This window comes from Mugil cephalus, chromosome 9 (assembly GCF_022458985.1).
Source record: "Mugil cephalus isolate CIBA_MC_2020 chromosome 9, CIBA_Mcephalus_1.1, whole genome shotgun sequence".
NCBI classification, from domain to species: Eukaryota; Metazoa; Chordata; class Actinopteri; order Mugiliformes; family Mugilidae; genus Mugil; species Mugil cephalus.
The window spans coordinates 27,747,674-27,772,655 of NC_061778.1; the positions used below are offsets into that span (position 1 = coordinate 27,747,674).

Consider the following 24,982-nt stretch of genomic DNA (forward strand, 5'->3'; position numbering starts at 1 on the left):
TTTGTTTAGAAAATATTTATTTCATATAATTTACACTGTACATGTGAGATACATTGGGATCTCCTCCTTCACATCACATTTTGTGGAACATTAGCTCACTTTTCAAACATCTAGGCGACACTATGATTCCCATCCTATCAATAAATCCAAATACAACACACATTTACTACTCTTCCTAGCACCTAGCTTCATTTGCTAAATTTATCGATATTTATTACTGGACAAATTGAACATCATACATTCATTTTTATTAGTTTTTATTTCTTTATGTATTGCTTTGGATGATGATTTGATAGGCAGTGATTTTTGTAAATAAAGCAATGAATCTACACATCAATCAGCAGTCAAAATCATTCTGTCAGTCACTAATGAACCATACGTCATGCATGTCAGTCTAATTTTAAATGGCTCACTTTAAAAATCTACACTTTAAGACTTTGCTCCAAAATACTTTCAGTAAATCACCTTATGGATTCAGAAGTTGTCATATTAGCATGCTGGCATTACTGTGCAGACCACTATCCAAGCTGTAGATTCAGTGTTCTCTTGCTTTGGAGTGGGGCAAATCCCAGCTGATGTTGGTGAAGAACCAGGTGGCCAGTCACTCAGATACACTTAAGGTAGTCACCAATTAATTGAGGGGGGCACTCAGGTGAATCCCTCACATAACATGCATGCTCCATATAAATGGGCCTCATCTGGCTGGGTTCAAACACAGAATATTCCCACTGATGACTGCACTTCCATGCCACCTTGTGGAGAATCCTACTGTAATAAAATACACTGCTTCTGGTTTTTAAGAAAAGGAATAATGGATCCCTGCTCCAACACAGTGATATCTAATCATCCTTATCCCTGTCTATAGCCACCAGAACAGACACTTTCCTAGCCCCACTACCCTATAATCCTCAGTCAGATACTTGTGACAGCATACATTTGAACAATGGTACATTGGTATTTGGACCAGATATAATGTTTAATTTTAATGTAATTCCTATTCTTCAATAGTATGTTTTAGTTTTAATCAGTTTTAGTAGAATGCATATCAAACTGTGTTTTTAGTGGCAAGACACTATGCCCAGAGATGAGCATGCAAAGTGTTTAAATTCAATTAAATCTCTATGTGACATGTTCTGTGTAAACTCTTATGTGTTCATAGCAGTTTCATCGTAATAGCTGTAAAAGTCTTGAATGTTCAAAAACAAATTCAGATTCATCGCATTACACCAAAGACATTCAGAAAAAATATCTCTGCATTGTTACAATCCACAATTATTCTTCTGAAATTTTAATCTGTTCCCTTGAGCATCCTTACTCCATCCTGTCACTGCCATCACCGTTGATCTGAACCACACAGTCCTTATTCAAAGGCTCTTTAGAGTGGGCTGTGTCAAAGTGCTGGGTGCTCACCATGTATCTTCCCTGAGCATCCAGCCCCAAAGCGGGGACAAAACAGCGGTCAAATTGAATTTCTTGACGTAGGTAAGAGGTCCTCTTCTGGCAGGAGTCTCCAGTGCCTTCCTGGAAGGCTGACAGGAAGACTACCAACTCAAAGTGGTTGGATGCGCTCTCACACAAGGCAGGGTAGAGCGGACTCTGGCGGTCCAGGGGGTGGTAAAAGGTGAGCGGAAAAATGAAGAAGGGGCATGGGTGCTGCCCCAAATGGTCCAAGTGGAAGTCCAGAGAGGTCTGATGCAGAGCCTGACCTTCATTCTCCTCATACAGAACAGCACTCACCTTCACATCTACCAGGGGTCGATGCAGCAGATTGGTGGCTCGTAGCATGAGGCACGTTTGACCTTGATGCTGGCCCACCACTGCATGGGGACTGAACTGGATTGCTCCTGCTCGCTTCTGGGGACGTGCAATCTTGGCGACAAATGCACCTGAAGGTAAAAACAATAAGACTTCAGGGTAATATTATGATGAGATGACATCAAAACAGAGAAGATCTTAAGAAGCCCACAATTAATAGGCACAAGTTCAAACTAAATAACATTAAAATATTTCCATAATTCATATTTCTGCTAATAATAGTCTGGTATTCGTTAAGTAACACTTAGTACTGTTGATGACTTTTTAAATGTTTCAACTGATAACTTGAACTTGAAGAAACCTTCAGAAAGTTGGACAAATGTTTGCTTCTGTATGGCCACATGCATTCTAAATTCCCTCTTAGTGTATGCATATTCTACAGATCACAAGTCCCCCATTCTCAATAACAACAGAGTGGCACCATGTCTCAACTCAAGCACGAAACTGTGTAAATAAGCCATCTATTTATGAATTCTCTGCACACAACTTCCCATTCAGACATGTTTTTCACATTATGCCAGTACTGGCAAATTTGTAATGCTATAATATGAAATGCTATTTAAAAGTACAATAATATCTACAAAAATTTTGAATTTTACAATGATAGCATCAGCACTGCATTTACTTCATGATAAGACTCAACTGGCTACATACCTTAGATCTTCTTATGACCTATTGTATGTCACAGAAGTTAAAAAGTATTTCCTCAAAGCCCTCTTTCATATGATTAGTTTTAAACAACTTTTCAATTTAAAATAATGGACTATACAGACTGTTACAGTTTTATTTAACTGTATGAATGAATGCCTTCATAAACCGTAAAACTGATCATGTGGCTTTAGTAAAAGCCTATATAACACAGGATTTTGACATTCTGTAATTAAAACCCTACCTAAAAACGTGTTCTTGACCTACAGTTAATCAACTTTTTACTTTATGGTTAGAATTTTTTTTTTTTTTTTTAATTGACAGAACCAGCACTGGTTAGAGTTATCAATGTTTTATTTGCTTCCTTCAGACCACTGACAAGATTTTGCAACTGAGACTGGAACATGTCGTTGGGATTAAACGTCTTTCACTTGGCTGCTCTGAATTATCTTTAACATATATATACTCACTGGCCACTTTATTAGGTACACCTTGCTAATAAAAAACTGGACCTTGGACCCTTTTACCTTCAGAACTGCCTTAATTCTTCGTGGCATACTTTCAACAAGGCGGAAACATTGCTCAGATTTTGGTCCATATTGACATGATAGCATCACATAGTTGCTGCAGATTTGTCGGCTACACATCTATGATGTGAATCTCCTGTTCCACCACACCCCAAATGTGCTCTGTTGGATCTGGTGACTGTGGAGGGCATTGGAATTCAGTGAACTCTTAGTCATGTTCAAGAAACCATTTTGAAATGATATGAGCTTTGTGACATGGTGCGTTATCTGCTGTAAGTAGCCGTCAGAAGATGGGTACACTGTGGTCATAAAGGGATGGACATGGTCTGCAACAATACTCAGGTAGGCTGTGGCATTTAAACCATGCTCAATTTGCTGCCTTTCTATCATCTCCAACCAGACCCAGTAGATCAGCAGTTTCTGAAATACTCAGACCAGCCCGTGTGGCACCAACAACCATACCACGTTCAAAGTCACTTACATCCCCTTTCTTCCCCATTCTGCTGCTTGGTTTGAACTTCATTGATTTGTTTTGATCACCTCTATATGCCTAAATACATTGAATTGCAGCCATGTGATTGGCTGATTAGCTATTTGTGTTACCTAATAAAGTGGCAAGTGAGTGTATATTTCACTTTTTTGAATTCATTCTCACAGGTTCACTAATGGCCGCATTCCAAAGGATGTGTGTAATAAAATTCTAACAAAAATTAAATAATTCAATAATCAGAAACGCAGATTCAAGCCATCCGCCGGTACAACTCTTCATCTTCATGTGACAGATAACACTGTAGTTTTTGCACATTTGCACATGTATGTATTGTGCAAATGTGTCATTGTGAATTTATTTCATTTCTTTGTAATTTCAATCTTCTTCTTCTTTTTTAATATTCACTTGTTTTATAGTTCTTGTAAATACAGTGTGTATACATATTTTTTCTTCTTGTTTTTCTATTCTATTTTATTATTATTTATTCATCTCATCTCATTTTCTACTACTGCTTAATCCTCCTTGCTGGAGCCAGCTTATCACAGGGCTAATACAGAGACAAACAACCATTTGCACTCACACTCACACCTAGGGTCAATTTAGAGTCACTCAGCCTAACAAGCATGTTTTTGGAGGTGGGAGGAAACTGGAATACCCAGAAAGGCTGGACTCGAACCCAGACCTTCCAGCTGAAAGGCATCAGTGCTAACCACGAGCCGCTGTGGCGCCTATTATTATTTATTATTTCTTTTATTATTATTATTTTTATATAGCCTATTACGCATGGTGTCGAGTGCCTGTGCATTACTGCTGCAACTGTGAAATTTTCCAGTTTGGGATTAATAAAGTATCTATTTATCTAAACCCGCTAACATCACCTAGTTGCTTTGGATGGTATTACCAGCCAGTAGAACAGTAATCTCATGAGGAAGCTTCAAATTTTGTTGAATTAGGACAATTGTTAAATCTGTGCCAAAGGGTATGGAAGTGTACGGAGGCAATGCAGCAGTGCAGCATCACCGTTTCTCCTCCTATATTTCCAGCCACTAACCCGAGCAAGTCATCTGGTCCTATAGATGATGAACCAATTGTCAAATTTCGCACCCCATTTCCTGCAACATCATCTGTATTCTAGTAGAAGTAATTTAGCAATTATTAGCTCCCACTCCAATGTAAGTCGCCAGTTGGTATAATTACAGAATGATGCAGACACCCAAGTACTTGTGTGAATGGTCACCTTCACATAGGCTTCACCATATAATATTTGTGGATTTGACGCAGATTTATACACATGGAAAAGTCTCTATGACTGCCTTTTTCCACATGTAAATAGGAGTAACCTGTCACAAAGGAAAAACAACAACAACAAAAAAAAAACTGTTTCATGCATTGATTTATTGTTTTCGTATTTCTCCCTTTATCTTCTCTTCATAGCGTCAGAGCAAAATCCACAAAAAGAATGTCTTATTAACGACAAGACCCATAATGACCAAGCTCCATCTCATATTAAAGACCTCTTAGAACACAGTCTTATTTGTGGTCCTTAGACCTTTATTTTAGAAGTAAGTACCCTACAGATATCAGGCTACTTTGGTAAATTGCTATAGGTTAAATCTATGTCCAGAATAAAACTCATCTTGCTCAACATGGTAATCAGTTTCAGTTTTGGCTGCAGTTTTCTTCTAGTGTGAAAGTTACACCTAGCACTGACAGTGTGAGTTACATTGATATTGATTTTATTAACAGTTGTACCTGTGATGAATGCTTCCAGCATCAGCCCCAGCAGCATCTGGACAGCCAGCAGAGCTATGGCACTGGGACAGTCTCCACTTGGGAACATGGTGCCATAACCAATGGTCAGTTGTGTCTCCAGTGAGAATGAAAAGGCAGCAGTGAAGCTCGTTATGTGTTTCACACAGACCACATGCCCTTGTGGGGGGGCATCATGATCCTGCACAGCCAGGTCTCCATTGAGATGTGCCAGCAAGTACCACAGACAGGCAAACAACAGCCAGTGGGCCAAAAAGGAAGCACAGAAGGCCAGGAGGACCCATCTCCAACGCAGACCAACTAACAGTCCCCATACGTCCTGCAGGGCCAGCAGCCAGGCTCTGCCCAGGGCTCTGCTCCATGAGCCTGATAGGTACAGAGGAGGACGCAGTGCACAGTGTCCATCTTTGGTCACCAAGCGTTGGTGAGTTTGAGAGGACAAAAGAGGAGAGGAGGAAGCCTTGCCACCCAGAATACCACTATTGGATTTGGTTGTCATGGCCGTAGGCAGATTTCAACCAGGGTAAGTATAGGTAAGGGTGATCCTGAAAAGAAATTATGAACACAAAGGAATGTCACTGGTACCAATGATTAGCTTGACGGAAAGAGCTAGAGTAACATAAGACTGAAAAAAGCTGAAAACAGATTGCCTAACATAACATTTTATATGCATAAGATAAAATGTGAAACCAAAGCCAAAGCCTTATATTTTGTACCTTGTTAGCTAGTTAGCTTAGAGTAATAGTGTGACATTCACTCATCCATGCAAAATAGGGCCCAAAGGCATATTAGCTAACCTTTATCTGATTAACTTGCCAACTCTTGGAGCAATGTTATTGTGAGAATGTGTTCATTATTCCACACAATTTTGTATAATAAAAAAGAGAGAGATTGAGAAATATAGGTTATTATCTTAGCTTGATTGCTAGTAGGACAACAATTTTGGTTCATACAAAAGATGTAGACTACTTATTACTCCTCATAACAGTCTGCAAAATCCTTTCCTTTTGCTAAAGACTTTAAACCCACTCAGAGCAAACAAAATAAAAGTGACTGAAAGTGGTGGATGCAACTAAGTACATTTACTGATTTAAGTCTGAGCAAAACAATTGTCACTCATATTTCAAAACATCTGAGACTATTACAATAAATCACAAGCTTTAAGCAGGACATTTGCAGTGGTACTTGTACCAGATGTATATGCAAGCAGTCCTGACAGGCAGACAGCTAGACTCCTGTCCTCTCCAGAGTTTCTATTTCTATGTCAATATTGTTGCCAGGAGATTAGAGCAGGTCCCAGCTGGGAATCTGTCTGAGGAACACAGAGACATGCAGAGTAGGAATGTGTCTTTCATCTGTGGGGAGCTTTAAACTTACTGCCCTGCATGGCTCTCCGCTCATTTTGTTCATTTACCAACTTTACTTTTGAATTTCTTAAGCTCTTAAAATGAAATTTCTCTGATTTTCTGTCAATTTTGTACACACTAGCAACAACACAATGAAATGGAAATGTACACAAATGTCTAGAGATATGGATCTTCAAACAATCTTTAGTGAGCGTGCAAAAGTTTGTCACCTTGGCTCATGTAATAGTGAGGTAAGATGGAGTGAGCAGGGTGAATGTGTGGTTGATTATGCAAGGCTAGTGGAAACAGCAGCCCGGTAATATTCAGTAAGGTAATCACATAAGTGCAACATCCTGGTTGTCGCTTCACTTTACAGGATCTCAATTTGTTATCAGTCACTGAATAAGCCATTTACTACACCAGCCAGTAGAACAGAAATATACATGAATAGCTGAAAACATCTGTATCAATGTTGTATGTGTGTATATAGACCTAGAGTCATGGAGATGTGGTTAGCCTAGATAAGCAGAGGGGGGAAACAACTAGCCTGAAGCACATAATCTGTCCAAACTTCAGAAATACACCAACCACCTCTTTGAAAGTTAAACACACTGATTCCAATGAGCATAAGATCATTTTAATTAAGCCATTAAAGAAAGCCATATAAAAATGTCAACAGTCACAAACAGTTTTGGACAATGCACAATTTAATATTTTAAATGAAGTTACATTATGTTTATACTGTACTGAATGGACATGCTGAATACCTTTTCTTCCTGTATTATGTTCTCAGTTTGTTTTACAGTTAAGGAATTATGGCAGTGTGGACATAGAAATCACAGGATATCAAATATCAGATACCATTTAGCTTGAAACCAATGTGGTATACATACTAGATGAAGAAACAGCCTCTGCAGAGTTTATGTAAATGCAGTGTAGGAATTTGTTTTTTAAAACATTCATCAGTGAGTTTAGTATAACTTTTTATTACACACAGAGAAAATTATGTTAGTACTATTTGACAACATTTAATATTACTTTATATAGTAATAGTTTATTTAACTAACTGTGATGATTATTGTAGCTATCAGCTCCTACAATGACAGTTTCATGAGACAGTATATAAACAGTCTTTTACCATCTCTAAATTATATGTCTATGCTAGCTTGAAAGTGAAGGGAACAAATTTAGGAAATTCCAGCTCAGAGGGGTGCAGAGGGGTTTATGTAATATTCAGTCTGCAGTTGCTCCTTTCTTTTATTTCAGCCTGATCACACAGCAAACGTGTCTGAAATACAAAACCTAAAGTGTAATCATCTACACGTACTACTTATTTTCTTGTATTAAAAGAAACACGTTTGCTCATTTGGCTTGCCATAATTGTTTGTGGATTACACATTGTCAGTGTAACACATTTACAGGTCATATAATTTATATCTTTGACGAGTCTGACGTTTTTGTTTTACTTAATCAAGATAACTTTGTTTTTATTATAACTTAGGCTCCTTCCCTAGGACCGGTCAGACAACAGCTGATTGCTCACTTGTATCAGTACCTGAAGTCTCCTCGGCATAGCATCACATGCTGGAGTTTGTACTCACCTAAAGCTGCAGTCAGAGCTAAACAGATGCCGCCTGACCTTTCTGCCAAAGAGCTGGTCTAAGGTGTGTCAACTGGAGAAAGAGGCCAACGCAAAGAGAAGGTTTAAAATCCCAGAGAAGTCCTATGCACAAAATTATAAAGTATCAAACACGAGAGATGTTCTTTCTGCTCTTTGCTGCTCCGATCTGCAATTTCCAGCTCCGGGGTAAAGATAATTCAATTGGTCACATTACTCTGCATGAAGCCTATTAGTGTTCCCGGAAGACAGAAGACAGAGGGAGGAGGGAAAAGAACAACACCTTGTCACAGCTCATTCAGAGTGTTGCTTGTTGCTGGTTGGTGTCCTGCAGCTGTGGCAGTTAGGAAATGGGTTTGCTGTTCAGGCTGTGCATCTGTGTGTGAAAAGTATGCAGACATGTTTTGATTTTTTAATTCAGTTAATATTTACATTGTTATACTGTTATACAGTTAGGTCCATATATGTTGGGACACTGACATACTGTATCTTTTATTGTTTTAGCAGCTTTAAGTCTTAGTTTGAAGGTATTCTTTTAAGAAGGTATTCTTTATTCTTAAGGAAACCTTTGGCCCTTCCATTTGTGTAGATGAACATGTACCACCTACCTAGACCAGACTAGGCACCCCCACCCCATGGTAATGACCTTGGTGGCAGCAGCCATCCCCATTATGTTTCAGCCTGACACAGACACAGACGCAAAACACTTTAGCAACAGCTCACAAACACACAAAACAGCACAAGGTGTTGACCTGGCCACCAAATTCACTAGATCCTAGACGGATCAAGTATTAGTGAGATGATTCACAGAGGTCCCTCTCCTCAACCCATAGGACCCAAAGCCCCCCACTAACAACATTCTGTTTCCAGACACCTCAGGAAGGCCCATGCCAATTCTCTGATGAGTCACAACTGTTTGGAGGCACAAGGAAGACCTAGGCACCCATTGTACACAACTGTCAAACCCTGCAACCACATGTTGACTACTTATATTTACAAGCAAAAGGAGTGACATTATTTAGCTCTAGCTGGATGATTTCAGCTTCATGGGTTTAGTAAGTACAGCTTGAAATCAAGAGCTTTTTCTGCATAAGAAAAAGTTTGTTATGTATATACATTATGATGAGTTGATAACTTAATTTAACATCTTGATCTAAGTGAAAATAAATAACATAGTCCCAACTCCCAAAAGCACATGAATTTTCAACAGACTTAACACTCTAAGAAATTATTCATGGGGTTAGTAAGTAAAGCTCAAAATCAAGAGTTTTTCTGTATAACAAAAAGGTTTGTTATGTTTATAAATTATGAGTTGATAATTTAATTAGTTGGTCTAAATTAAAATAAATAATATAGTCTTAACTCAATAATACATGAATTTTCAACAGATATTTCTGCCTTAACTCAATTTAGAGGTGAACTCAGTTAGCACAACTTAACATTTATTCTGACTGACTTACTGACGTTATTGCAGTAAAAAAAAAAAAAAATAAGGTAACAATTTGCATGAACATTTTTGAATAGAATGAAAGGAAAACAAATTAGACTAACTACAAGGAGTAATTTGGTGCTTTTTTTCTCCAATATAAAACCGATGCATTATTATTATTTTAACATAATTAAAATGAAGTTTGTTTAACTTAAATAAGCTTGTAGAGGACAAGGCAAATGGTGCTGCTTGCTTACTAAAGTAATGGAGTTGGATTAACTAAACATCACTAACAAAGTGGCATGTACTCGATACCAGCTAAATTGAAATAACTTATATAATATTATATTATAATATACATTAACAATATACATTTTTTATGTTGAGCCATATCACTTGTTAGAGTGCACACAGACAAAGTAAGATCATTGGTACCTCACTCTACTCCATTCCAGACATCTACCAAACTACTTTGCAAAGCACTCAGCATTGTGAGTGACCCAACCCACTACTCACACATTTTTCTTAGTCTCCTGCCACCAGACTTATGAAGACTTCATCCACTTTCAGGTCAATGAACTCTCTCTCTCCCTCTGTACACTGTACCTGTTGACAAAATCACAGAAATAGCACCACGTTGTAAAATGTAAGAAGTTAAACTTATTTGAAAATAATCAGGAAGTCGACTGCCTAAAAATGTCTAAATATGCCATTAAATTAAATTAAAGATGTTAAAGCTGAAATGAAGTTTAGACTAAACATATCACTTGAACATAGTCAACTCAAATTCAGTAATTAAACTGACGATAAATACAGATTTATTTAACTTCTGAGTTATGTTAATACTACTCGTAAACAAAAATTATCCTATAAGTCTAAGCATTTGCATAACTTATAAAATGGAGGAAACATCACAACAGTGAACAATGTTCTCAGTCAGTAGTAGGACCTACTGACTGATTATTTCTGTATGTGTAATGTACAACTATAACAGACATGTGAGGCAAAACTAAAACCTAATCAGAACTGGTGTGTATGTCAGGAGACTCCAGACTACTTTCAGGAATTCAGGAATTTGTGGGACACGTCTAGGTCATCATGGACCCAACAACAATAGGGACATTCATTCAATTCTGTAACCGCTTGTCCTCTGGAGGGTCACCGGGGCTGGAGCCTATCCCAGCTGGTATCACAGGGACGGTGGGAGGAAGCCAGAGTACCAGGAGAGAATCCACTCAGACACAGGGAGAACATGCAAATGCCACACAAAAAGGTTCCATTGAAAGCAGACTGAGGACCCAAGGAGCCAAGACACCAGAGAAGACTGAGGACACAAGGAATCAGTTTACAACTCTGAAACTGCACTTCTTTCAGCCGCAGCTTCAGATAATACATGGTAAATATTAACTGAGCTTAATGCCGTCTCCATCCACTCGATCAGACAGATCACCATATTGAGGCCTATGGAACAAGTTGTTGGGCAAAACAAAACAGGAAACCAAGCGACACTACCACCAGGCCCCGGTGGCAGACAGCACCATCAGGACCCAGTAGCCATCACCACCACCAGGCCCCAGCAGGAGCTATCACCACCAGGCCCAGGTAGCAGCCACCACCACCATCACCAGGCCCTGGCAGCCACCACCACTATGCCCAGCAGCGGCCACAGAATGCCTCCAAAAAAGCCATCATGATTCAGTGGAAGAGATTAAACAATCCCTACATTTCATGTCAGATGAAATTTCTAAAGTGGCAAAACAGCAAACACAGCTACTTGGACTAATGAAAGAAGTGCATGAAGTAAAGATGCTGACTGGAGAAAAAGATGAGAAAATAAGCTTCCTAGAAAGACAAGTGGATGATCTGGAACACTATACGAGAATGGATGACGTGATTGTGAGCGGGCTCAACCCCAGACACAGCTCATATGCCAGAGTTACAGCTGGAACCAGTGGCTACAGCCTCAAGGAAGATACACGGGGAGAAATATACTCCTGGGAGCAACAGATAGTCAAGTTCTTTGCATCCAAAGACATTGATATTGATAGCAAAGCTATTTCAGCTTGCCATTCAAAGATAAGGCCAAAACAGCCATTGTCATCCGGTTCGCAAACAGGAAAGCAAAAAACAACTTGTTGTAGCAGGCCAAAAAACTGAGAGGAATTGATGTATACCTTAACCAACAAAAACTCTGACATTGCCAGGTAAGCCAGGGCTCTCAAGAAACAGATGAAAATCCAAGCAACCTGGACTAGGAATTGTAAAGTGTGGATTAAAACAAATGGAACGCCAGAGGAAGCAAGAGTCAACATGATAAGAGAGCTTGCAAATCTGGACAGGTTTAGTAAGTGTTGACATCTCAGCACTACTTAAGGGACTGAGGATGTCCATAATTCAAAGATACATATGACTACAACAGCAGAGCCTGACAGTGACTATACTTTTCCACTCAGTGACGCAAGTTATGATGAATCGACGGAAATAACATCAACAGATTGTGTGAGTAGAGACGTATAACAAACCTTTTGGTTATACAGAAAAACTCTTGATTTTGAGCTATACTTACTAACCCCATGAATAATTTCTTAGAGTGTTAAGTCTGTTGGAAATTCATGTGCTTTTGGGAGTTGGGACTATGTTATTTATTTTCACTTAGATCAAGATGTTAAATTAAGTTATCAACTCATCATAATGTATATACATAACAAACTTTTTCTTATGCAGAAAAAGCTCTTGATTTCAAGCTGTACTTACTAAATCCATGAAGCTGAAATCATCCAGCTAGAGCTAAATAATGTCACTCCTTTTGCTTGTAAATATAGGTAGTCAACATGTGGTTGCAGGGTTTGACAGTTGTGTACAATGGGTGCCTAGGTCTTCCTTGTGCCTCCAAACAGTTGTGACTCATCAGAGAATTGGCATGGGCCTTCCTGAGGTGTCTGGAAACAGAATGTTGTTAGTGGGGGGCTTTGGGTCCTATGGGTTGAGGAGAGGGACCTCTGTGAATCATCTCACTAATACTTGATCCGTCTAGGATCTAGTGAATTTGTTCTGCAATATTTCCATACCTGAGAAAGAGAGCAGCTCTGATGCAGAAGGTTGGATGAGAATTCTCTGCACAAACTGAGGGGGCAGTGGAAAGCTGAAAAAAAAAAACATCAATCGGCGAGTCCGATTGGTCCTCAGGTGCAGCGTATTGATTGGCCCGTTCAAATCCACCGCCTCCAAACTACCGCCAGAGTTCCACTGCGCATGTACGAGCAGACCAGGTGCAGGGCGCCCCTTGATGGGCCATTAATTAAAACTGGCTGCTGCTGCCAGGGGCATGTGTGGGGCACAACAGTATGCGCTTCTCGACTCTGTCAGGTCTACTTACTATTTAACTTAAATGTGACTTTTATTAAACCAAATAAATTATATTACAGTAGGCTACAAACATCTTTATAACGTGTTTCAGTAGCTGAGTGCAAATTACTCTTATTTTATTTGTTACTTAATGAAAAAATTCCAATATTGGCAACAAGACCATTTACAGCATATATTTTTGCCATAACCATGTGTACATTTTACAGTTAAGGCCTTTATATTTTAAGAATTGCAAATATCAACTACTATCAACTACTACAGAAATTTGCAGCGTATTTCTGTTATCACAATGAGAGTATTTAAATTTACAAGAATCTTTACAAGAATTAAACCCAAAAATTACAGTATTGACTATTCAAATCCTTGCAGCATATTTCTGCAATTTCCACAACGGTATGCATACTGCTAGAAAAATTCTCCATCTGAGGACCAATCGGACTCGCCGATTGAGGTTTTTTTTTTTCAGCTTTCCACTGCCCGCTCAGTTTGTGCAGAGACTTCTCATCCAACCTTCTGCATCAGAGCTGCTCTCTTTCTCAGGTATGGAAATATTGCAGAACATTTCAGAAAGCTAATAGTTTAAATTGCACTCGGTTAGTTGAAAGGAAATTTAAGGAAACAAAAAAAAAGAAGAAAAAACGTTGTGGAAAGTTTGCCTTTCCAGCACTAGCTGATGCCTTCATCTGTTTCGTGTCGCTATTGCTGTATGCTAACCGTCGAGGTAGTCTATTTAAGATGTATTCATGTAACGTATGTGCAGAAACGGTCAAATCTGTTAAAGCTTTTGTTTTCCATTGCAAACTGCATCGCAACGAACCGAGGTGTATGTTCAAGTGTGTTGCAGCTAGTTGCAAGCACGTGTGTACTGGTTATGCAGCATTAAAAGCGCACTTCTGTCGTCATCATAATAGCTTGCCAACAGTTACTCTGGACATATCTGTAACGACATTAAAATTCCCAGTTTCACTGTGTGAACGGCAGTGTGAGGGGATAAAAGCTTTTTTCACTTGAAGGAGCATATAATAAAGGGGCACGAAGTAACCTGCCCTGTGTGTTCAGTGTAAAATCTTCCTTTACCTCTCACATATCCAGAAAACACAAAAATAGTTTGGAAAATGTGATTTGTGAAACAAGTAATGAAGATACTCAGAGTGCTGCAAGTGCTACCACACAAAATTTGCCAGATGCAGAAGACACAGTCACAGATGGACCAAACTTCAGTGACTTGTATCTTAGAAATGTATGCTTGTTTTACATAAAACTACAGGGACAGCATATTCTTCCAGCATCTACCATTCAAAACATTGTAGAAGAAATACAGAATATACATGAATTGGGACAGACATACACTTGAAATAGATTGCTTCTTAAAGAAATGTAATTTGCAGATGAAGACACAGTAAAGCAGTCTGACTTATTCTCAGCCTGCCACACAGGGTCCATGAGAACTGCTTATTCAAGAACCCAGTGTTTAAAAGACATGTTCAAATATGGGGAACCCAAAAAAGTGTTGTTGGGCAAAGATGAGGACAGAACAGACAATTTTGCATACTATGTTCCTGAGCTAAATACTTTAAAGGGTATGCTAGAATCCAGTTATTGGCAGGGCCAAATGATGGCTAATGATGTTTCAAAAACTGATGTTCTCTGTGACTGTAAAAATGGTAAGGTTTTTATGTCCAACACATTTTTTCAGGAAAACCCAAGTTGTCTCAAGCTGGTTCTATATCAAGACGCGTTCGAGGTTGTGAACCCATTGGGATCTGCAAAAAAAAAAGCATAAGGTCTTGGCTGTGTACTTTTCTCTACTCAATATGCCACCCCATGTCCGATCAAATACTGATCATATGCAGCTGGTCTTATTGTGTAGAGAGGATTTCAAGGAATTTGGCCATTCCAAAGTTTTTAGAGAACTGATCCAGCAATCATTGGACTGGAGCGGACTGCAGAAACATAGATCTGCCACTGAACAGCTAGAGACAGAGGATGTGACAGAAGTACAGGGGATTAAGTTCAGGTCAGTGTTTAACGATTTACAGAACTTTAATGTTTGTTCACCAGGCATGCCCCCTTGTCTGGGCCATGACATCTTCGAGGGTGTCCTCTCATATGATGTTGCCCTTTATCTCAAATACATGATTCTCAAAAAGAAATGGTTCACATACACAATTTTGAACAGGCACATCAGACAATTCAAATACAAAGCAACAGATGCTTGTTTCAAACCTTATGCTGTCACTCTGAAAGCACTGAAACTCAGTGGACAAGCGATACAAAACTGGAATTTCTTGAGACTGTTGCCTCTGTTAATTGGTGACAAGGTGCAGGACTCACAAGATAATATATGGCAGATAACATTGCAGCTTAAGGATATTGTTGACGTGATTTGTGCTCAACAAATTTGAAAGCCTCAGGTTGCATATTTGGATGTTCTCATCCAGGAATCTTTGGATACCAGGAAGGCACTGTTTCCAGATAACAAACAGACCTAAACATCATTATTTACGGCACTATCCAGGACTGATCCTGAAATTTGGTCCACTCATCAGACTCTGGACTATGCGGTTCGAGAGCAAACATAGTTACTTCAAAAGATGTGCCAGACATCTGAAGAACTTCAAAAAGCTGTGTTTGACTCTTTCAGAGAGGCATCAAATGTTTCAGGCCTTTCTTTCTACTGAAATAGTGAGTCCCTCAACCTTGCAAATAAAAGATAGCTCACCATTTTACTTAGAACTTTACAGTGAGGAAGTTAAAGGTGCAGTCCTTCATTTTGGGTTCACTGAAAAAAATACAGTGTATCTGTTGATGTGCAGTATAATGGAATAACTTACAAGAAGGGCCAATTTGTAGTCATTAGGAATGATGAGTCACTGGAGTTTGGTGAATTCATCCTCGCTTTTGTGAAGGATGATTCTGCACTTGGTTTTCTGATGAGAGTGTATCACGGAGAATTTCTGCCATACTACCACATGTACTTGCTAAAAGATGAAACAAGAAGATTGGAATGCAGACACATTAGTAAACTGATTGACATGTGGCCATTATCCTCTTACATAAAAGATGGTTACCAGTTTGTCCCATTAAAGCACAGTGTTTTGTCAGTCTAAATGCTTGATATTAATGGGTCAGAGACCAACCTGTTTGAGTTTTTCTGTATTTCAACAGATATGATGGATGCACAAAAGGACATCCGTGATGCCATAGGAGCAGCGCTTCCAGGTGTTTCACCTGAAGTTGTGGCTGCTGTAGAGGATGCTTTGGAGAAACTCAGCACTACAACCACAGATGATTTACAGTATATCACTGAAGGAGACTTATTGCCTGTACTGAAGCCCATACAGGTCAGAAGACTGGTTGCTACGTGGGCCCAAAATAGTAAGTATTTTGAAATGAACTCTTGTGTAACTTTTGGATAACAATATGTGCTTTACCTTAAACTACAAATCAAACTGAAAATGAAAGGTGTGATGCAACAAAGTCAATTTTCAATCATATTTGTTTTCATTTACACCTGGTAGTTCCTGGGCAGGGGGCAGACAACAGTCTGTTAGAAAAGGAAACACTACATTAACAGTTGCCTAACATTACACAGGTAAATTTGATATCAATCTGCAGCCTCTCTTTCACCACCATCATCTACTGCTACCTCATCACCTTCACCAAGCTGTACCCCATTTTTGCCAACCTGGATAGACAGTTTTCAGATACCTTTGCAGAAGCTCCCGGAAGAGTTAATGCAGACTTTGGAAAGACAGAAAAGGCCAAGTCCACGACTACGAAGAGAAATGGACAGGATCATTGTTTCTGAAATGAAGATTTGCAAGAATCCCACCAAACGCAACACTACTGAAATGGCAGAAAGCATGGTGAGCAGATATCAAAAGTCACTCAAGGATGTAATTGATGGTGATGTTATTGGACTTGGATATGGTAAAGTTCTGGCAGCTGCAGTTGCCAGTTTTTACTGTTTAAAAATAGACAAAACCTGTATTTATACAGTAATTTAGGGACACGTTTACATGGTGAATATGTATTTTATAATTTAATCTACTGTTAATTTTACAGTAAAATATTTTCATATTTCATGGCACAAACAGGATTTTATATATCATTTTAATATAAATGTTAGGACAAAACCGCTACACACATACACAAGGAGGCAGGTAAGAAAGTGTGTCACTGCCTGTAATTCGCTATGATTGGTCGGTCAGGTTGACGATGTAATGTGTCTGGTGCGTCGGTGCATCAGCATAGAACTGCAATTTATAGAATGTGCCCTCGACAATCCCACGATCTCTGTAGTTTGACAGATCGTCTTCACGTTGTAATCGTTCACGATTTAATATCGTCATATCACCCACCCCTACTTTAACCTATTTGGTGAATTTGATCATTTTGAAGACTGGGATGCAGCAGAAGAGAAAGAGCGAAGAGAATATGAAAAGAAGAAGGAGATGCGACACAAGGTTAGGGTTAGGGAGGAACTGGACAATTTAGAGGATGATCCTACATATTAAATGATTAGAGTGAATGGTGGATATTTCTTGCAATAAAAACAATTTAGGAAATCTGTGGACTGGAAATTTCACACGATCCTCTAGACACACACGATAATAAGTGCACTGGTCTTCTGAAATGATGCTTTGTATCACGTTAAGCAAACATCTCTCTTCCCCTCCACTGATTAGTAACTGATGCAACGCCTGCGGACGGGAGATGTTAAATAGTCCGCTCAGCCGCTTCTTGTGAAAAACGTATGATTTAAACGCTAAAAAAAACAACATTAACGTATTATTGATCAATTAATTATGACATAATATTTATTACATAATATAGATTACAAGAGAGGCATGTGGTGCTGGTAGGAACTGGTGCTGTGTAGGGTTCTGTGCTTTCCAAGTCACCCCACTCAGGTTTGACAGGGTCCAGGGCGATGCTGTGTAGTTCTCTGGAGAGATGTGAGAGTCCAGGGGAGTAAGGGTGTCCCAGTAGAGGAGAGAAGTCTGCGATAGGGCACATAGTGATAGAGTGAAAGAACAGTCCTGCCCTTATTAGACGGGACTCATCAATTCTTGCTGATGTGATCCAGCATGGGCATATTATATTTTGATATATATACTGTGTGTGTGTGTGTGTGTGTGTTTTAAGTTAAAAAACATTAGACAAACAAAGTTCAATCCAATCCTCGCTTGTTTGTGCTCCGCCTGTACCCCATTGATTGGTATACCCTATAACCTCACTGTATGAGCGCATTAGGATTTCCACTTTGAGGTTGGTTGGGCTCCATTGATGCTGGCTTTTTAGAGTTGTGGTCAGTGACTGTATGATTGTGGTGCACGCACTTAACTCCGGGTGAAACTACTCCGAGTTAACTCAAATACGCTGTTCTGGAACCGGAAACTCTGAGTTTTCTAACTCAGAGTAGATCAACTTAGACTTTATTGAACCTGCTTTGTGAAACGGACCCTTTATTTTATTTTTGATTTTTTTTTTGTATACTATATTGATTCCCGAGGGTAAATTATGTCCTGCTGTTTGACCCATCCATTTGTTCACACACAGTAATGTGTACAGTTGGAGCAGTGGGCTGCAGCCCCTCTGGTGGGTGTGCCAGGGAGCATATTAGGGGTTAGATGCTCGCTCAGGGAACCACAGCCATGGACAGGGCGGGAGGTGAACCTGTGACCCTTCGAACTCCAAGCTGTGCCTCTCAACACTGCGCCACAGCCCAATTTTTTATTTATTTATTTTTTATTTTTTTGGGTTCACTGTCTATCTGTTACTTGTTGACTTTGAAAGTGTGGAGAACTGACATATTCAAACTGTCAAGAATTTAGTTAGATTTTCCAAACAATAAATATCTCATCTCATCTTCCATACCGCTTAATCCTCACTAGGGTCGCTGGAGAAACAAACAGCCATTCGCACTTACATTCACACCTAGGGTCAATTTAGAGTCACCAATTGGCCTAACCTAACCTAACCGGCATGTCTTTGGAGGTGGGAGGAACCGAGTACCTGAAGAAAACCCACGCAGACACAGGGAGAACATGCAAACTCCACCCAGAACGGCCTGAGCTGGACTCTAACCCAGACCTTCAAGCTGGGAGGCATGAGCGCTAACCACTGAGCCACTGTGCCGCCCTAAACAATAAACAAAATAAATATAATTTGTATTTGTTTATTTCTGTCTAATGCAGCCACACCTTTTGAAACATAAAAGAAAAAATTCAAATATTTCATGATAAAATTTGAGTGTTTAAAATTTAAAGGTTGTCTGAAAACTTTTTTCTACCACATATGTAACTATGAGAGATGTAGATTTATCTCGTTTCAGCATTTCTCTATTCTGTTTCTACCTGACTGACCTTAGGCAGATGGGTCCCTCCAGGATATGCAATACTGACACTATATACAAGTAGAACTAAAGTGAATTTAATTGAATTAAAACGGAATATTGCAAGTAAGATAACCCGGGTGTCATTCAGTACCCTCGTTTGTTTAAAACAATCTGTGATTTTTCACTCTCTGATCTTCACAACAGATATTTGTGGAAGTGCGTACACTTCCATGGTGCAGACAAAGGTTTCTGACCTGAAGATCAGACTGTGAAAATTACAGATTTTTTAAAATGCAAGAGGGCACTGAACAATATCTGTGTCTCATTACACTCTCCTTACACTGGAAAAGAATGTCAACAGACACCAATTGGGCTTTGAGATTAACTTGTAATCCTACAAGTGCATTAACTTTTGCAAATCACAGGTAATATTGGCCAATTTTCCTGAATGAACAGTATTTTATGAAGAGATGTGGTACATTTTGAGGGAAGCAAGCACCTTTAAACCACACTGTATATTTCGGTCAATGCTACAAAACTGCATTTTGGCAGCATTAATATGTTTTTTTTGACATACACAAAAAAGAACAAAACAAAGATTTGGATTGAAACATTTCGGGTATAGATTATCTCTAAAATGTTTTTTTTTGTAAAAAAAACATTAATTCATTAATTAATTAATTCGTTTCGTCATTCACACAAGTTTGAGTGTGATGTTTACAATTGAGTCAAAACACACAGCATATCATAAAATCTGAAGTCTGACGTAATTACGTCAGAGGGGTAGGGTCCCTTGAGGATACTAGTAGGCTCTAAGAAATGCTACACACGTATTGTACAGTAGTCGGCGGTATGCAAGTTAAAGTTGTTTGCGAGCCACCAGGAGAAGAAGAAAAAGAAGGAAAACGGTGTTCAACAAGCTACTGCGCTGACTGCCACGTCGACCCCGAGCCGAGCCCCATGAGGACCAGAAGGTTTGTAACTACCATGCTGCACTCCGACCGTAGGCTACTGTTTACTGCCACAAGTCTGACCGCGAGTCCGACAAGAACACCGAAGGAGCGGGTCGGAAGCAACCGGCCTAACTCCGGGTGTCTGAAAAGTCCGTGCTATTACTTATTGTGTCGTCAGCATATTCTGTCAACGTCGTAGTTTACTTTCCGTCAAGTTAGGGCAAGCTATCTAGCAACACCTAGACACTCCCAATGAAGGGTCATAATGTTCTCCAACTTCCTAGACAAGATAATGCAGTGAAACTCAGAGAAAGTGTGCAGACACGTGCTTGTATAAACGTATAGCGCCTCTTTTTAATTCGTTGGAGGAGTAACTTCTATAGGCTACCTAGCCTAGTGCTGAAAAGTCACTAAGTTATTTGTGTTGGTGTTGACACACTGGCCAGCTATTTTTCAACATCCAAGCCACTCAGTTGTCAACTCAAAATACTGACCGCAACAGATCAGTGCAGTCAACATGTTTAAGCAGTACAAGATGACTGTTAAGAAGTAAAAATGTAACAGGCCTGTAGTAGTAGTTGTGTAACAGTAGTGTAGTAGTATAACAGACCCATACTAGTAGTGTAACGGTCCTTTAGTAGTGTAACAGTCCTGTAGAAGTAGTACTGTAACAGTAGTAGTGTTGTAGTAGTGTAACACCCCTGTATTAGTGGTGGTGCTACAGTCCTATAGTAGTAGTAGTAGTAGTAGTAGTGTAACAGTCGTGTTGTAGTAGTAAACAGTAGTTACCAAACTGGGAGAAATCTCTGAGATTCTGATACTAGCTCCCCTAGAGTGCAATTTAAAAGCAGCCAGCTTTAGTCGCCTCATTTTCAAGTGCCATATTGTCTTGATTACATATTAGAAAAGGCACAGTACTTATTTACACTTGTGAAGATTCTCACTCATTCAGGTCACAACATATCTAAAACATAGGTTACTGTATCTTGTTTTTGGTATTCTACCCATTCACATGGTAGAAAAACATTGTGGATGTTATTTTAACTGATTCATTTGATTCCTGGTTAATCTGTTTCCAGTTACATAGTATTCTGTTCAAATTACTAAACTGAAACTTACTGACTGACCTCAAGAACCACATTGAGCCATTTTCATATTGTTAGCACACTGTAGCCAGGTTAACATGGAGACTTTTTTCTCATTTCGATTGAAATCATTTTCAGGTCAAGTGTTTACGTGTGAGGTGATCTATTCCGATCTGATGTTTACATGTACCACTACTTTTAATCAGACTGACCGTTTTATAGGTGTGTGATATGTGCAAATCAATGAAAACATCATGTGACAGATCAAAGATGGCTAATCAGCATTAGCTTCTATTGTTTTTGCAGGTTTATTATTAAAGCAACGGCTGGATTAGGAAAGTATGTGGGGTGTTAGCCTTATAGTAGCCGATCTTCAAGTTTTTTCAGCAGTTCCGAATTTGTTCCACGCTTCAGTTCTATCTCGGTTTCAATTAATCCGTGATGGAAGTTTTTAATCAGACTTTCGATTGGTTTCAATTTGGGCTTCTAAACTGATCGGAAACTTAACTAATCGGAATATGTGACCGCTCCTTTTTCTGTTAGACCCTGGAATATCTGAAATAAGCCTAATCTGCAGGTTAAAAATGCCAGAAAATGTCATTGTCTTTTTTGGTGAACGATAGTGGTAAGCGCAATGCTCACTAAAAAAACACATGGCATTTAATGCGTTTGCGCCTTTGTGCCTTCCTACAGAGATTACCTTAGGAGTCACTTAATAGAACATTTGAAAAGTGCCATATACAACCAGTTTAAGCATTTAACTTTAACTTGAAGGTTTGGTTAGCAGATTAATCTTCCGTCCTTTAATGTTTGTATCATATAATGGAGAGAAGTTTTAATGTCCAATGAGAACAAAACACAGGCACTTGATAATTGCATTAATACGCACTTGTAAAACTGTAAACTTATCCCCTCTGTGCTGTGCATTTTTTTTTAATGTTATTTACTGGTGTAAGTTAGTGGCACAGGTTGCTAATAGCATGCAGGTCTCTTGTCAGATGACAGTGTAACATAATCTATTAAATAGGTTAATACTCTGCAGCGACACACTGCCTTGCCTCAGCAAAAACTTGATAACCCAATCTCAAGTATTTACACTTACTGCCCTTCGGAATTTCCCATTTCTCTTAAATGCGTCAGTGTTTGCCTTACTTGAGTCTTTCCTTTCCCTCCTACTGAAGGCAAGAGGAATAAGAGAAACACTTTCTGGGAGGAATGAGTCTTTTCCTCTGAACCATCATCTGAGGGGATGCCAGTTTCTGAGGTCGAAGATGCAGATGTATCACAGCTCTGTAGGTACTTTATATGGTTTAGAATTTTGTATATGTATTTGCAGATGCACTAATCCTAAAAATCCAGATCATACAAACAGTTTCAATGTTTAATAACTCAACAAAAGTATTTTAAACTTACAGTTATCATAGTCTTTGAGTTCATATATTTTTCTGTCCACTATAAAACTATAAAACTTCAGTAATATTGTCATAAGCTGCAGCGTCCAATAACAATGAATGTCTAAGACAGATTACAGGTGTCACAGTGGGAAAATATAATGAGAGGTCTGAGCTCATGGCTTTTCTTTGTCTTCAGTTCTCCAAATATAATAAGGAACGCCATCTTCCTCGTGATACTGAATGGGAATGGCTGACACTGGCATATCTATTTTGTTTTTTTGGATTACAGGACTTGAAGCTCTGTGGTGTGAAATACTTCATTTTTTCCTGGGTGTCATTTTTGGGAATGAAACCTAATTTGACACTTGAAATAGTGTCATTCATCAGGCTGTTTAAAACAAACGTGGGCAGTTAAGACAACCTGGTAAGTCTGACTCGGAACTCTGACACAGACAAACATCTATTTCCAGGATGTTGATGCTCAGCTGTCTACAACATGATTCATTATGGTCTGCCCTTGTCTCTGTCAGGTTCTTGTGCGTACAGCAAAGACACAGTGACTGGTGACTGAGACATCATGAGGCAGCTCAAAGGCAAACCCAAGAAGGAAACCTCTAAGGACAAGAAAGAGCGTAAGCAAGCCATGCAGGAAGCCCGACAGCAAGTGGCCACTGTAGTGCTCCCTACCCTGGCTGTAGTAGTACTGCTTATCATCGTCTTTGTCTACGTGGCCACCAGGCCTGGTGCTATTGAGTAGATGTTAAAGTTGTACTATAGAGCTGATAATTACTGGGGCTTGATAAAATGACTTCGGCTATATCCAAAGGATTTCCCCATCATGTGACAGCTGTCTCTTACGGACCAGACTGGTCTAAGATTTATGCTATTCAAAATCTTCTCCAAAGTGCATCTGTTTGTTTTAAGCTGGATTCATTTGGCAAAAAGAAGAAAACAACCATGCGCCTCCTAGATGAATGAAAACAGTATCCATCTAATCCCAGTCATTTTAGATCAGCACATGGTTCATGCTCATGTCTTACAAAATGGTGCAATAATGTGCATATCAAAGGAGTCAAACAAAGCTTTCGATGTTTTACCAGAAGTGTCATATATGTCAATATGTTACCAGGTGAATAGTCGAGAAATAATTGACTAAATGCTGTTTTAAGTGTTTGAAGTGAACTTAACATCAATCTGGTTACACACCACTCTTTAGACGGCACTCACACTGCAGTATCTGAAGGATTGATATGTGTGAAGAGTACACAGGAGGATTCAGTTTATGCCTTGTGTGAACTGCTGAATCTTAATGAATGTCATTGTTGAATGTGTTATCTGAGGTGTAGTAGGTTCAAACACAGCTGGACTTCTGCATTGTTAATGTGAATGTCATCTTGTTCATTTTCGTTAAGTTATTGACAATCATACCTTTGAATCACTCGTGACATCTGTGTAGATACAACAAGGTGCCTTAGCAGTTTTTCAACTGTATTTTTTCAGTTAAATAAATGATTTTTTAAAAATAAATCTAATGACAGGTTAGTATTTTAGAATTCTTCCATAATACACATTCATATGTATTTTGTGTGTAATTCAGTCAACCACAAACATATTTAAGTGCGTATGTCTAAAAAACGTTCAGTTTTGTTCTAACAGCCTAAATGAAACTCTGTGTTGTGAAATACCATCCTGGTGAAAATTATGTCCATGTTGCTACAGCGTGTTTAATCACAATCAACATAGGGTTTTCTTGGCATGGATGTGGGATATAACTGCCATGAGAATTGTTTACATATAAATTTATATGTATATTAAGTCTGTCTGGGTGTATAAAAGTTAGTTTTGGGAATATTCGGTAAATTGCTGCTGAGATTATCTGGAAGCCCACCGGTACCTCAGTATTATTATCAATGCATAGATCACTGTAACAGACAAGTGTCAAACATGAGCTTGTCTGTCTCCCACACCAGTGAAGGATGAGTTGAGGATTCTTCAAGTCAAATAAGTCAAAGGTCAATAAATTGTGAAGGCCATCAACATTTCTAATTTTATATTACACACACACACACACACACACACACACACACACACACACACACACACACTGAAGTGCTGTGTGTGTGTATGTGTGTGTATATAAGACGTACTGAATTGAAAGATTATTTGAATCTTCCGCATCGGGAGTGATTGAGCTGGCT

At 39.1% G+C, this 24,982-nt stretch overlaps 1 protein-coding gene and 1 long non-coding RNA gene across 2 annotated transcripts; one reads left to right on the forward strand and one right to left on the reverse strand.

Moving 5' to 3' along the window:
- kcnj13 (potassium inwardly rectifying channel subfamily J member 13) lies at positions 1–8,388 on the reverse strand. Its single transcript, XM_047594485.1, has 3 exons — positions 8,198–8,388; positions 5,233–5,795; positions 1–1,886 (listed from the first exon to the last, which is right to left on the reverse strand). Exons 2-3 carry the CDS (start codon positions 5,747–5,749, stop codon positions 1,312–1,314), a joined length of 1,092 nt encoding a protein of 363 aa, XP_047450441.1. The 5' UTR covers positions 5,750–5,795; positions 8,198–8,388; the 3' UTR covers positions 1–1,311.
- Positions 8,389–20,179: 11,791 nt separating this feature from the next.
- On the forward strand, positions 20,180–23,339 carry LOC125013976. The gene is made up of 4 exons (XR_007113419.1): positions 20,180–20,326; positions 22,572–22,682; positions 23,074–23,208; positions 23,315–23,339. It is a non-coding gene; the product is annotated as an uncharacterized LOC125013976 (long non-coding RNA).
- The last annotated feature ends 1,643 nt before the right edge of the window (positions 23,340–24,982 follow it).

Coding starts and splice junctions, on each gene's coding strand:
- kcnj13 (XM_047594485.1), bottom strand. CDS start 5,749: ATGACAACCAAATCCAATAGTGGTATTCTGGGTGGCAAGGCTTCCTCC. Junction 1,887..5,232: donor GCTGGAAGCATTCATCACAG/GTACAACTGTTA, acceptor TTTTACCTTCAG/GTGCATTTGTCGCCAAGATT.